Source organism: Heterodontus francisci, chromosome 36 (assembly GCF_036365525.1).
Source record: "Heterodontus francisci isolate sHetFra1 chromosome 36, sHetFra1.hap1, whole genome shotgun sequence".
Classification (NCBI taxonomy): domain Eukaryota; kingdom Metazoa; phylum Chordata; class Chondrichthyes; order Heterodontiformes; family Heterodontidae; genus Heterodontus; species Heterodontus francisci.
The window spans coordinates 30785906-30799897 of record NC_090406.1 but is presented as its reverse complement, the minus strand read 5'-3'; the positions used below and the strand labels follow the sequence as shown (position 1 = coordinate 30799897).

General features: G+C 42.8%; 1 protein-coding gene across 1 annotated transcript in view; it reads right to left on the bottom strand.

Moving 5' to 3' along the window:
- Positions 1 to 628: 628 nt before the first annotated feature.
- fbn2b (fibrillin 2b) overlaps positions 629 to 13992 on the bottom strand; it is a 245998-nt gene continuing 232634 nt past the window's right edge. Inside the window, exons 59-65 of the mRNA XM_068016449.1 lie at positions 13128 to 13250; positions 11259 to 11375; positions 10480 to 10608; positions 8668 to 8787; positions 7318 to 7549; positions 5530 to 5701; positions 629 to 4612 (exon numbers count right to left, since the gene is read on the bottom strand). Of these exons, the coding sequence (XP_067872550.1) occupies positions 4238 to 4612; positions 5530 to 5701; positions 7318 to 7549; positions 8668 to 8787; positions 10480 to 10608; positions 11259 to 11375; positions 13128 to 13250 (1268 nt within the window). The 3' untranslated portion in view covers positions 629 to 4237. The remainder of the gene's footprint in view (positions 4613 to 5529; positions 5702 to 7317; positions 7550 to 8667; positions 8788 to 10479; positions 10609 to 11258; positions 11376 to 13127; positions 13251 to 13992) is intronic.

Sequence of the window (13992 nt, the reverse complement as noted above, 5' to 3'; positions counted from 1 at the left end):
TAAGTGCCTCACACTTGTGACAATGAGGTACCTGATCTCAGCCAGAGCACCAGTAAAGACTTTAAAATTAGCCTCAACACCCCAACAGAATTACTGTCCTGATCACCATCCAATGACCCTTTGCTGAAAAGTGCGTATCCACTGGGTGAGGACACAATCAGACTTAATTGTCATTACCTCAGGATTGAGTGTATTGCCCACAATCACTGTCAAAGTTCAGTTTGAATAATAGCTATTTGGGTGAGTTACCAAAGAACACCTGGTGTTTTTGGAATAAAGAGCAAAAATTTCCAGTAAGGAGGGGAGAAAACTGGCAGATAAAGAAAAGCGAGCATTTCCTTGTTTGTATTGGATGACTTTTATACATCTTCCCCAAATCCCTCACTAAAACTTTCTAGAGTAGGCAGTGACTGGGACTCGACATGGTGGGCTGCTGGTGTGCAAACTCAAGAGGAAATTGGTTACGATGACTAAACCTATCACAAAGGAACCGGTTACTGAGAATCAGCCCCAGGCCCTTTCCAATCACATGTAAAAACTTCACCTGTCTCAGCTCCAGGGAAAATCACAGTGCAGGCAAAGAGATGTAACCCAAAATAATCCATTTTATTGCTGAGAATGTTTCTCGATACAAATCTAATTTCCCAGATAGATGATGTTATGCTTGAATTCCACCCTCCCAACCTCATGCACCAAATGATGACACCAGAACACAGAGGAGAAGCTGACTTGGGCCTGTAGTATAACAGTACTTCATTATTTGGCAGTCCGTGCTTCACATCCTTAATACAAAATTCATCTTAAAAATTCAGAATGGTCAATCAACAGATGGCGAGGGTCCAGTGTTTAGGCAGAATTATTATATTCATAACCCTCTTTTCTGTGTAGTAGAAAAATCTGTATACAGTTACAAGTTTACAATAAAAAATTGTTTTTCAAGTTTGTCACTAGATGATTACAGTATAAACACGTCCTCTATTTTACATGAGTGGCAGTTTACAAAAAAAGCTACAAGATATGAGCTCACAAAATTTTTTTGACAAACAGTACAAAATGTCGGTTATACATAAATATAAAATGGGATGGACAGTGCAGGAACCCTGAATTTCGATACTAGCACCATTGTATTGGTCAATTGCACTACTGAACAACAGGACTTCAGGTAGTCTGAGGTTGAACATGTAAATCTTTTAACATTAGCACCTTTATGAAACAGTAACTTACCTGCACTGTGCAATCTCCATGTGGAATCATTTAAAGAGGATAAGACAAACTCAATTGTTTAATGTACGGTTGAAGAAAGCAAAATGAGGGAGAGGGAGGGTTGGAGGGCGAATAATTCTTTTGGTCACTGTGTGTCATAACGTTACAATTGTGAGGATGCCCTCAACTTGTGATATTAAACTCAATTACATTTAAAGTTTTTTTCCCCCAATTCTGCCACACACAGCAGTCGGAGGAAATCTTCCTCCATAACCTTTTTGAATTCAAATTGAAAAAAACTAATGAGGAATGTACTTCTTGTTGTAACCGCTAAAGAAAAGAACGGGCACATGCATGATGGGCCGAATGGCCTCCTTCTGTGTTGTTTCATTCTATGAAAGCAGGCGCATTTCAACATTGAACAGCTGCATTATTAGCTACCTGAAAGATTTCCCGCTGACGGATTTGCTCTCAGACAGGACACTGCTTCGATTCAGGTCATTAAAAATAAAACCAACTAAGAGGTGTACGTGTTAAACACTCTTCAGAAACAGTAAACATGACACAAGGCTACAAGAGTACAATCCACTGGGATTTGTACCAGCCCTTTAAAAAAAAAATTAGAAAGCCAGTACTAAATATTTTTGGTTTACCTGCTGTTACTTAGAAGCAAAGACAGGAGAAGGTAATTGAGGCAGATTGCTTCCAACCCTGAATCTGTGTAGGTAAGTCATGAGGTGTTGATAAGAGTCCTCACAGTCCTGCCCAGTGACAGCTGGCTCCAGATCCTTGCTTGTGTCCCAATCCTTCATAGTTAATGAGACTTTACCAAATACACAGAGACAGAGTGCGAGAGAGAAACAGGATTTTCCTGTGGTTCTCCTTCAGAAGAACCTGAATGTTTAGTGCAGTCTTATAGCTGAGGAGGTGAGGCTGATGATGAATCGTTTTTCTGTATGAGCTGCTTTGCAAAAAAGTTGCATGTGACTCACACAACCAGCTGGGTGATTCCATCAGCTACAGTACATAATCCAGTGTTCATGTCTCACACAGTGTTTTGTGTGAGAACTGAAGCACTGAGAACCAATGTTATCTTCCATCTGCTGTGTGCATTAGCGTCAGGATGCACCTAATTACAAAGATAATATTCCATGTGCTTCTCACTGTCAGATAGGGCAGGGAACAATCCTTTGGGTGGTTGGAAGGAGGGGCCAATCTTGTCACTGTCAGGCACCACGATAAGGGGCCAATCTTGTCACTGTCAGGCACCACGATAAGGGGCCAGTCCTGTGACTGTTGGGCAGTGGGATGGGGGGCAATGCTTGTTTTGAGGGCTGGTCTCACTGAGCTTCCAGTAAAGCAATTCCATGTACTTAATTTTAAATAAAAATGTTCTTTTAGCCTCACTCACGCATTCCACAGAGTTGGTGGGCTCCTCATTGAGGTCTACACATCCCAGATGAGGGAACGGGAGATGGCTGCATCCTAGACTGTAATATAAAGCCTAGAATTAGGTTTATGCCTTTGTCCTAGTGTTTATGGAAAACAGCAAATTTCACTGGAGCAGGAAGCATAGCTGGCTCCAGCTAAGCATACCCTAGCCAAACACCCACAATACACGTGGAATTTAATTCTATTGGCACAGTATAGAGAGAGCCTCAGCTGTTTGAGATCCACATGGAATATTCGTCAACAGGCCCAGACCAACCAGCAAACAAGCACATGGAGAGCGATAACACAGGTAGGATTCCTGAATCAGTTAGTTATGGCAATTTCTGAAGATTCCTTCTTATTAATGATGGTGTTTATAGGACAGGGAATTCTCACTTGTTTTCAACCAAAAAGTGGATAATATTAAATACTGAGAAAAGGATGCTGGGATACAGTGCCATGCTTGCTCAACAAGTGCTTCCACGGACAGTCGGACAAGCTCCTGTGGCAACACACACAGTTGCATTTGACGATGCAGTGATCTATAATCATTAATCCCAACTCACTGAAGCATAATAAACACAACCAGCTTCCTGCACAATGGGTTTGCTATTGTCTACTTTTCTTATTAAAGAGGAACATGCTTTAAAGAAAATGTTGTATTTCATTGCCTTAGTAACACCTACCTGCTGTTCTAAACTGAGTTGCAGAGAATTGAGCTGGAAATACTTAATTTTCTTTCTGCTTTCATATTCACAGGTCAGATTGTACATTAATCGGTTGGTCGGTTTAGTCAAAGATCTTACTTGCAAAATGGCAGCCAGTGGTCTCTCTCCCAAGGTCAACATTTTTTGCAACTGATTCACTCTGGATAGGGATCCCTGGTTAAATAAGTGGTTCCAAAATCAGAAGTGAATGATTCAGAAAATGCCAATTACACAAACTGGATTTCTCGACAACCCAACTGCACTCAGCTCAGAACAGCTAACGGCAGGGTGCCCCTCAGGAAAGAATGAGCAAGGCCCTGAAAGAGGGCCTTTTAAGTGACTTTAAAAAAATCAGATTCCCCTCATTTCCAAGATTCTATTTTTCAATTCAATTACTAATGACATTTGTTATTAATATGAACTGGAAATGTAATTTATTCCTCTCTCTAAATGCAAAGCAAATTCTTCTCTATCTGACTTAATAGCGTTCATTCCTTAAAATCCACTAATACCCTTGTCCTCACTGACCCTCCAATCCCAATTTATTTTGCTCCAATATGATTGACTCATTTATTTAGCACATTCTAATTTAGATCACTGTACTACAAAGGAAAAGTGGTCGGGCACAGGGAATTTTCAATCTTAACTTTAAATATTGATTGGTGCTTCTCAATTGGTGTCCGATCATCTGCTGTACGTGCGAAAATGGGGGCACACTCCAGAAGATGCCGTTCAATTCCCAGTACATAGCCTGTGTGAAAAGGATTGTTGTGTAAAGACTTTGTTGAGCTGACACAGCCCACTATCCCATCAAGTTTAGTGTTGAGAGGTTGGTGCTGAGGTGCTATTTAAAATGGTGGGGACCTTTCCCCGCCAAGGGTGACAGGACAAGAACATTAAAGAAGATGAATTTGAAGCTTCATTCGGAGGGCCTCGCCAATATCACCCACGAGGTAGTCAATGTCATTCTCATCTTCCAGCTTCAGGAGGTCCTTCTTCCTGTACAGAGGCACACTGGAAATCTCCAGTGTATACTTTCCTCGCATGACTTTTTTGCGACTTAGATGGAGGTAACTGAGTCCATTTTTCTGGTGAATTCGGAAGAAACTGGCTTCATTCCCACTGGAGATAATGTAACGCACATGGTTTTCCAGAGGATCGATAGCTGGCAGGAATTCCACGATATGGTCATGGATTCCCATGTCTGAGATATTCATATTCAATGGGATTGGTGCATCAATGTCCAAGCTAGCCAGACTAATCTTGTGATCCTGTTATTAAAAAAAAAAGCTCAATAAATCTGCTTTCAGAGGATTGCTTCTGACATTTTCAAGAAATTGTTAGTTAATTATAACCTATCAGATTCAAAAACCTGTAGCATTTTGCTAGATCAAACTCACCTTCTCATCATATCTCTCAGTGCCACAAACCCACATTCTAACCATATTCCTCAACCCTATCTACCCATTTCCCCACCATATCTCTCATTGCTTTTCTCTTCAAAAGGAGATCTGAGTGTCTATTCTTCCCGTGGATAATGTTTACTTAAATATCCTTCCCTAGGAACTTATTCCACAACACAAATACTCTTTGAGTAAAAAAAGTTTCCCTGGTTTCCCTTCTTACTCCTAGTTCATTTTAAGCTGTGTTCCCTGGGATTTGAACCCCTCATTAAATTCCTCTTATAATCTTGAACATTTCAATTAAAACATTCTGAAATCTCCTTTCCAAAGAAAGTAAGACCAACTTCCTTAATCTTTCTTCCTAATTTTAGTTCCTGATTTCCAGAATAATTCTGTCCCAACTAATGGAAGTTGATTGACCTGGGAATCTCACAGTTGGAAGTTCATTCCACACTGGAGTCACTAGAGTTGAGAGAGTAAGTTGGGGCTTCATCTGCCTGCTCAGATAGGTGTAAAAGATCAGATGGCAATATTTGAAGAAGAGCAGGGAGATATCAGTTTCCAGGCCGACATGCATCTTCAAACAGCGTCACCAAAAAGCTGATTAACAAGCCATTCATCTCGTTTGCTGTTTTGGGGATCTTGCTATGCACAAGATGGTTGCTGCATTTACCTACAAAACAATAACTCCAATTCACATGTGAAGTGCTGTGAGATGTTTCTGAGACACAAGATATATAAACATATGCCATTCTTTTTTGGTTCTGGGTGTTTCCTGAAATTACCTCATGAGATTCAGTGGCATTTGTGCTTCTCCGGTGCCTGCCTCTCTTGGGATAGCCATTGATCTTGCATTCATAGCATGTCTCTGGAGACAGCACATTCTCTGCATCCACCTCTTCCTCCTCCACGGGTAGGTATTGACCATTCCCGAACCCCATTCCAGATATGCAGTGTCTGAACAGGGAATCAACAGCAGCACAGACACAAAAAAACTTAGCACAAATTCTAATCATATCAATTACAATAATTGTAGGTTGAAGTATTTTGGATTCATCATTCTATATTTAATGTGTAAGCTTCTCCTCATTAAGATGGTCAATGGGGTACAGTTCTGTGGGAAATGGTCACTCTCTCATCACTCTGGTGCCCTAACCCTTCCATTGAGGCCCATTCCTCCCGTAGGCTCATTCTCCATTATAACTTCAGTAATTCTGATTCTTGCTGCAATATTCTGCATTTCTCTTTACAATCAAAATCATGCAGGATGTCATTTGAGACTTTGAACAAGGAATTTCAGGAGAGATGGTCATGGAGCAGACGAAAATTACATACGCGAGGACCTTAGAGTGGAAAGACAGGGTTGGAGAGCATGGATGTGGATTTTGAGGTGGGATGTAATGATGTTGCTTTTGAAGGGGAGAGAGATGGTGCCGAAGAAAAGGGAATTATTGACTACATCAGCTAGTATGGGGGCAGAATTGGGAGTTGGTTGAGGAAGCAGATGAAATTAATTTTGAGAAGGCAGAGGGGGGAGATAGGTGAGAAATTGCAGAGTCAGGGATCTGGTGCTTTATGTTAAAAGCAATTTATTAACACAGTTTATTCCTGTTGTTGAAGGTGAAAATTAATTATATGGTAGGGAATTCCTACAACACCCTCAAAGAATCAGAGGTCTGTCAGACAGCACCTTTTCATTCCAAATCCAGGCCATTTATTAGATTATAATTATTACATTATTACTGTACCTCCTCTAGTCAACTCTGCACTGGTTTCTATTACATTGACCATATTGATTTTAGGCTAACAGCAATAACTTGCATATATATGGCACCTTTAACATCCCAAGGTGCTTCACAAGAGTGTAATCAGACAAAAAATGATTGCAACCCAGCCAAAGCAGGAGACAGTAGGACAGGTGACCGAAAGCTTGGTTTTAACGAGCATCTTACAGGTGGGGAGAGAGGCGGAGAGGTTTTGGGAAGGAATCTTAGACATTAGGGCCAAGATAGCTAATCCGTCAGTAATTATTTAGCACAGATTTGTTTCCCATTTACATCCTTGCATTTGGACAACTGCTACCTGAATTTTGTGAGGACAAGGTGGGGCTCCTGCACAACGACTTGGAGATGGAGTTGTATGCAAAGAATGAGACTTGCAGAAACATGTTTAAATTTGCCTCACTCCTCAAATACCCCCCATAAAAGGAATTCACAATCTCTTCTCTGGTCAGTGATGGTCTCAACTTGAGACTCCCTTTGGTGTCCCCTACTAATAATAAAATGGGTGTTGGCGCTGGACAGAGAGAGGGAGAAGTGTTATGTACATGCAGTCATGGACAGGACAGTGCTAGTAGCATTAAGGGGAAATGGTCCAAAAAATTTGGTTAAAGCTCAATTTATTTTCAGTTTTTGAGAATCCTATTTGACTGCCTAATCTTCCTTTTGTATTCAATATGGGACTAGGATTTTGATCAACTGTTCAAGTTTTGGGCCATATTATCCAACACAGACACAACACCTCAACACCTTCCCTTCTCCCTCCCCGTGTCGGGTCATTGACCTGTTACTTACCCTTGGCCCACCCTGAAGTACCCCCCTGGGCAGCCGCAGAGATAGCCACCTTCTGTGTTGGAGCAGCCATAAGAGCAGGGGTTTCCGGAGACCGAGCACTCATTCACATCCTGACATCCGCCGGAGTACTGGTTAAAATCAAACCCAGATGGACAGAGGCATTTATAGCTGCCCAGAGTGTTATAACAGGAGGCAGCACCACAGGCTGTGGGATTGCTGCACTCATTCTCATCTGCAAAACAATCAATTAGCGATTAGCGAGACAACATCTTCAATAATATTCTCCACCTTGCTCCCCTCCTGACAGCACTGACACTCGCTGGGGTTTGGTTCCATGGGTACAGTCTTCCTCTGCTGCTTCAACTGTGACCATTCTTGGTGTATCGGCCTAGGTAGCCAGCCAGCCTATAATAGTATCCAAGTCAATTGTTGGAGAGGAAAGGCATTTCATGGCTCTCATTCAATGCTCACCTATGTGGATTTTCGAGCAAGAGTTATTAGATAATGATCAGGGTGGGAATCCTCACAGAACCTCACTTCTCCCTAGCCCAACTGAGCGAATTACGGCTCTCCTATTATGAAAGCAAAATACTGCTGATCCTGGAAAGTTCTGATGAAAGGTCACAGATCTGAAACGATAAATCTGCTTTACTCTCCACAGATGCTGCCGGACATGCTGAGTATTTCCAGCACTTTTTGCTTTTATTACGGCTCTCCTATTGCTGCCTTGGCCGAGGCCAGCTATCTCAGCACAGGCCTGGGATTGACTGAGGAAACTTCCCGAATGGCCCACTACCACACTGGGTGCAGCATTTCCCATTTGACCCTTGGGGAAGCTTCAAACAGTATCTTTCCGTGTAATGGTTTAAGGGGTTAAATCCTGAACCTCACTTCAATGATCGGTGATTGGTGAATGGTTTCTGAATCTAAATTGCCCTGAATAGGGATCATTATAATTTTTTTTTTGAATTGCTACTTGGATCAATTAATTTTCAAACTTTATTTCTAATTTTTATCTCTCATTTTTTCCCCTCTCTCTTCTATCCTGCCTGCCCCACATGACACACTGAGGCTGAAGGGGCAGGAAGGTAACCTGCTTACAATAAATCATGCTCAAGCATTACCTCACTCCACTTCACCAAGAATAGGATGTCACTGTTTAGGCATCAATCCAAAGCTACCAATACATTACAGTGCTGTCCCTCAGTTGACACTTTGGATGTTGCAAAGTGCGATTGCTATGCCAAATTTGCCCAACCTATACTAATAATACAGTTGACCTGACTCCCTTCATTCCAACAGCACTGAAGTTGTCCTGACCTCCTTAATCCCAAATGCTCTAATACTTGCCCACACACTGGTTCCACTGGTAGTGCTGCATGTAGCCTTGAGGGCAGCTGCATCTGTATCCACCCAACATGTTCTGGCAGCCATGCTGGCAGCGGTGGTTCCCATCGCATTCATCAATATCTGTGGGTTGGACAGTAAATGAAAGCATCCTGAGTCAGTGAGACGTCAAGTGAGATCTGGCATTGAGCCAGGATGAAGCAGAGCTGGGTCTGGTCCTACAGTTACATTCAGCATAAAATGGTCAGATATGGCCTTTAATGCAAGTGACATTCCAAAATAGTGTAATTGTCTTCTATAGGTCCTCACACTACAATCATCATGGCACTTTGATTTGCACACTAGTTTAGAAAAAAAATCATTGGTATTGTTGTGTATTCAATGATCCTTTAAACAGTATCATTTGGCATTTTGAATCTGGCTTTTCTAAGTTCAGAATAGTTTATAGGTAGTAAACTGCAAGCAACTTTGGCCGATACTTTGGCACAAATTAATGAAGCAGGAATTTGGGTTCAACCCCCAGGTTTCCACCATCCTGACCTGTGAGTTGGGAGAGGCTGATGAACAGGTCCTGGCCTGAAGGTGGAACTGACGTGACAGAGCTGGAATTTGGGGCAGGGTGAGGATGAGGATAGACAGGTGGGTAAAAGGCAAATCTACCACCCTTTCAGTGGCGAAATAGGGATTCTTTTAGGCAGGAAAAAATCTCCAAGGCACAAGAACACAAAGAAACATAAATCTCAGGATATACTTTGTAAATAAGTTGTTGAAATTAAAACAATAAAGACTCAAGAAAAGCAAGCTAAGGGTCAATTAAGACACTGAACACTTTAATATCCCAAGGTGACTGTTAGCTGTATATCCATGTGGACTTTAAACTGACCCCAGTTTGGGTTGGACCAATAACGCTGACTTTTTGTCTTTGATTCTACCAGTAGCAGGTTGCAACCTTCGATGCTTGAAGCGAAAGTTTTCAGGTTTTCTTCTCCTATAGGGCTATGGGAAAAGAGTGGGGAAATGTTACTAATTGGATAGCACTTTCAAAGATCTGGAACAGGCATAATGGGCCAAATGACTTCCTTCTTTGCTGTACCATTCTATCAATCGATTCATGCTGTCGCTTTGTGTCACTACATTTTTTGGCCTGAGGTAAGGACAAGCCCATTGTTCTCAGGGTCTCGGGAGCCTTGGGTAACTCTCCCAGCCTGTGCTGAAAGACAAAGCATTCACTGAGCCTTCTTCTGCTAGTTCCACCTTCAGGTCAGGACAAGTTCACCAGCCTCTCCCCAACTCTATCAGAATTTATCAAAGGTCAGGACGGTGGAAACCTGGTGGCAAGAAGTTGAAACCCAAATTCTTCCTGTTCATTAATTCATGCTAAAATAACAACCAAAGTTGCTTGTAGCCTTCTTCACAAAGGAAGGTGGAAGCTGGAACACAGTCACCTCACTCTGCCTGCCATCTACCCCAGGGGCCGATTCCCCCCACTCTATCTACCATTTACCCAAGGAATCTAGTCCCTCCATTTTCCCTGCCATTTAACTCAGGGACACCAACCCCAGACTACCCCTATAGCTGATCGCAGGGACCCTAACACCTCACTCCCTTTGCCATCTACCAAACACAAACTCATCAAGATGCTCTTCATTTTACAAACTTCTTGAAGGTTCAGGCAGAGAGATATTCCACCCATTTAAACTTTAACAGTGTCTCAACGACAGTGTCCATTCCATTATTAAACTCTTTCTTCAGGTCCTCTGAAATAAAGTGCTTCCTGTTCAGTTTACAGTACTATAAACACTCCACTCTTTGTACCTTCACAGTTGAAACCAGTGCCATCCAATGAGAATCCCTTTTGGCAATCGCAGCTGAAGCTTCCTGGTGTATTCTGGCACGAGCCCTTTGAACCACAGACCATGGGCTGACCCATGCATTCATTATTGTCTGTTAGCAAGAGAAAGAATAAGTAACTTTACTATAGGGCCTCGCTGACTCACTTCAAATGACATCAGGAATATTCTACATGATGGTTGTGAGGGGCCAGGAACAAAGCCGAGCTTGATCCTGTCCTCAACTGCTGTCCACACACATGTGTGCATTTCCAGTAGGGAATCAATGAATAGTGATTGGGCGCGGGAACCAGTATTTTCCAAGAGGCATTGAGGCCAACTGTAGCATGTCTGTTGCAGTCTCAGCTTAGATCAGTTGACTTAGCACAGCCCGGCAATCTTACCCGGACCTGGCTGCTCTGTTTGGGTCTATGTCACACTGGGCAGCGAACCTACCCACCCAACCCACAGTGGGCAGGGCATTTACTCACCCAACACACACTGGGCAGGGCATTTACACACCCAATCAATGTGGAGCTCCATTCTCTTTATGGGGGCAACCCGCATTCTGAACCGGAATTGCTGGTGGTGTCAATGGTTTGACAGCCATCAGCTGTTTAATAGGGAATGGTTCGGAACTGCTCTGAGCTGATCCAACCAGGTAAGTAAGGGATACCCGGAACAGGATTCAAACAGAAATCAATTCCAATTTGGAAATGATTCGGGAAACATGACTGTCCTTTGCAATTGCTCATGTTTACTCACCAATGCAGGATGTGTGGTGTTGTGTGAAGCCAGGTGGACACTTGCACGTGAAGGATCCAATAGTGTTAACACACAGGAACTGACAGTTGTGCTGTTTAGTTGAACATTCATCAAGATCTATGGAGGAAACAAAGAAAAAAAATAGGAATACCTCCAGGGGATGAAAAATAGAAATTATTCCGGGGTATGTGAAATGGGAATAATTCTGTGAGATGAGAAATCGGAATAACTCTGGTGGATGTGAAAGGGGTGTGTGTAAGGGGAAAAGGAAAAGCAGCACATTTCCTAAATAAGCATTGTGAAGCACCTGTCCTTGGATGAGTTTCAATGCCTCAGTCCTTTAGTATGAGACACATTTGTACTAATGGTCCACTCCTGGATTCAGGCAACTGCTTGGTTTTGTTGATCAAATCTTTTAAAATAACGAAAGATACAGATGAGGTTGAACAAACTATTTAAGGTAGACAGTGAGTCAAGGATAGGAGGACGTAGGTTTAAAACTCACAAGCCTTGGACAAGGTTACAGATTATAAAAGCAATTTTCCCCCTATAGGATAATAGAAGTGGAACAGATTGCTGGAGAAGGAAGCTGATTCAGGAACAACTGGTATCAAAAGGAGCTTGATCAAAATCTGTTGAGAAACTGAACTGATCTTGAGAACTATATTAACAGAGTGTTTTTTTTTTGTCAGGATGGATGGAAGAACAAAATTGCTATTCCCTAAAGTAGGGGATTAACAGATGTGGGAGAGGAGAGAGTTTACAATAGAATTATCACACATGGACTCAAGTTGAAAGGGAGTTGAGAGACTCCGAATGGAGCAGGGTCCAGGGGCTCCAGAAAGAGTAGGGTCAAAGGGCACAAAACAGAGCGAGGCCACGGGGCTCTGACGGAATGGCATCGAAGGGCTCCTGAGGGAGAGCCCATCAAGGAGCTGATTTTCATCCCCCTGTCAGTGTAAGTCAGGCAGTGCACTGCCGCACTGCACCTGACTGCGTCACCACGGAGCACGGATAAATTTACATGGTCTTCACCTGGGGGTGAAAACAGTCCTGGAATGGGTGAGAACTTGTCCACTGCCTGATACACCTGCAGCAACACAATTCCTGCCAGCTTTGGGGCCTCCAACAACACCAATGCTTCTTGCTGTCCCATTATGACATCAGGTGCTGGTAACCTCCCTCTGAGAACACAAGGTGTAATTCCCAGAAATGATGAAAGGCATTTTTATGTCACTCTTGCACCATTTATATACAAGTTAAATGTATCTGCCATTTTCAGAAGGGAGTTTTTTGTCTCCACCTGGGATGTCCCTCAACCACAAAAGGGCTCTGGGGGTGGAGGGGGGCGGGGGGGGTGGTCTGCTGTTACTAGTCTCCGCTCTGATTTCCTCTACTGAACATTCCAGAATGAGGTGCTGACGGATTAAGTACTTTTTTGCAGTGTAGTCACTGTTCTAATGTAGGAAACACGGCATTCAATTTATGCACAGCAAGTCCCATAAACAGCAACGTGATAATGACCAGATAATCTGGATTTACTTGAGGGATAAATATTGACCATGACACCAGTGATAACTCCTCTGCTGTTCTTCAAAATAGTACCATGGGATCTTTTACGTCACCTGAGAGGGCAGTCAGGGCCTTAGTTTAATGCCTCATCCAAAAGTTGGCATTGCTGACAGTGCCATACTCCCTCAGTACTGCACTATGATTTTCCACTTAAGACTCTGGAGTGGGACTTGAACCCATAACTTTCCTGACTCTGAAGCAAGAATGCTATCCACTGAGTCACAGCTGACACATATGTGCTTTGGGTTGTCCTAGTGAGCAGAATGCATGTGTCTCTGCAGCGCCTCAACCCCCTACCTCTACACGTCTTGCCATCTTCCTGCAGGATGTAGCCTCGTGGACATGAACACTGGTAGCTGCCTTCTGTGTTTTTGCAGATGAAGTTGCACGGTTTGGGTGACTGCGCGCACTCATCGAGATCTGTAAGGAAGTGATGAGGAAGAAGTTGTTAATGCTCTGAATTACTCTTGCTGGTCCCATGTACCCAGTCCCATCAGAATCAGCATGAATGTGGGGATCACTCTCAGTGTGCATATCCCAGACAGCCACTGAGTGCATAGTTCCAGATGATCACTGTGAGTCCTGTCCTCCCTCTCTGATGGTCTATCAGCTTAGCAGAAGCAATAGAGTTCAGAGTAGCACTGATTAACAATTGAATTAATTCTTCATTCACACCTTTTTCATTGGGAATACCAAATAGTATAAGCAATGCACTGATGGTACTGCATCTGCACAGTGAGGCTTCCTGCTCAGTGTCCATCATTTTGCTTCTCAATCACCCAGCTTTAGTCTCACTGGAAACAATTAACTCGACAAATTGGTTTCCATTAAGATTTGGTCTTGGGATCCCTTCTTCAATAAGAGTCTCTTCAATTTCCCCCAACAATTGTTAATTCTCTATAGAGGCAAAATTCCACCCAGTTTTTGAATCCTGCTCCCATATCTTCGAGGTTCTTCCAAATGCCTCAAGAAGACACAAGTAAAAGTTTCTCGTATGATCTGTGATCCCTCTCTCACCTCTTGCTCTCTACCACACCTTGTTTTGCCCTTATTTATTCGATTGATTTTACAATGGTCAGTGTTTCTCAGAACTTCCCTCTCTGTTCTTCCTAAGCTCGAAATGTCCCATCCCATCGCACTCTTCCTCCTTCCTGCATCTTAA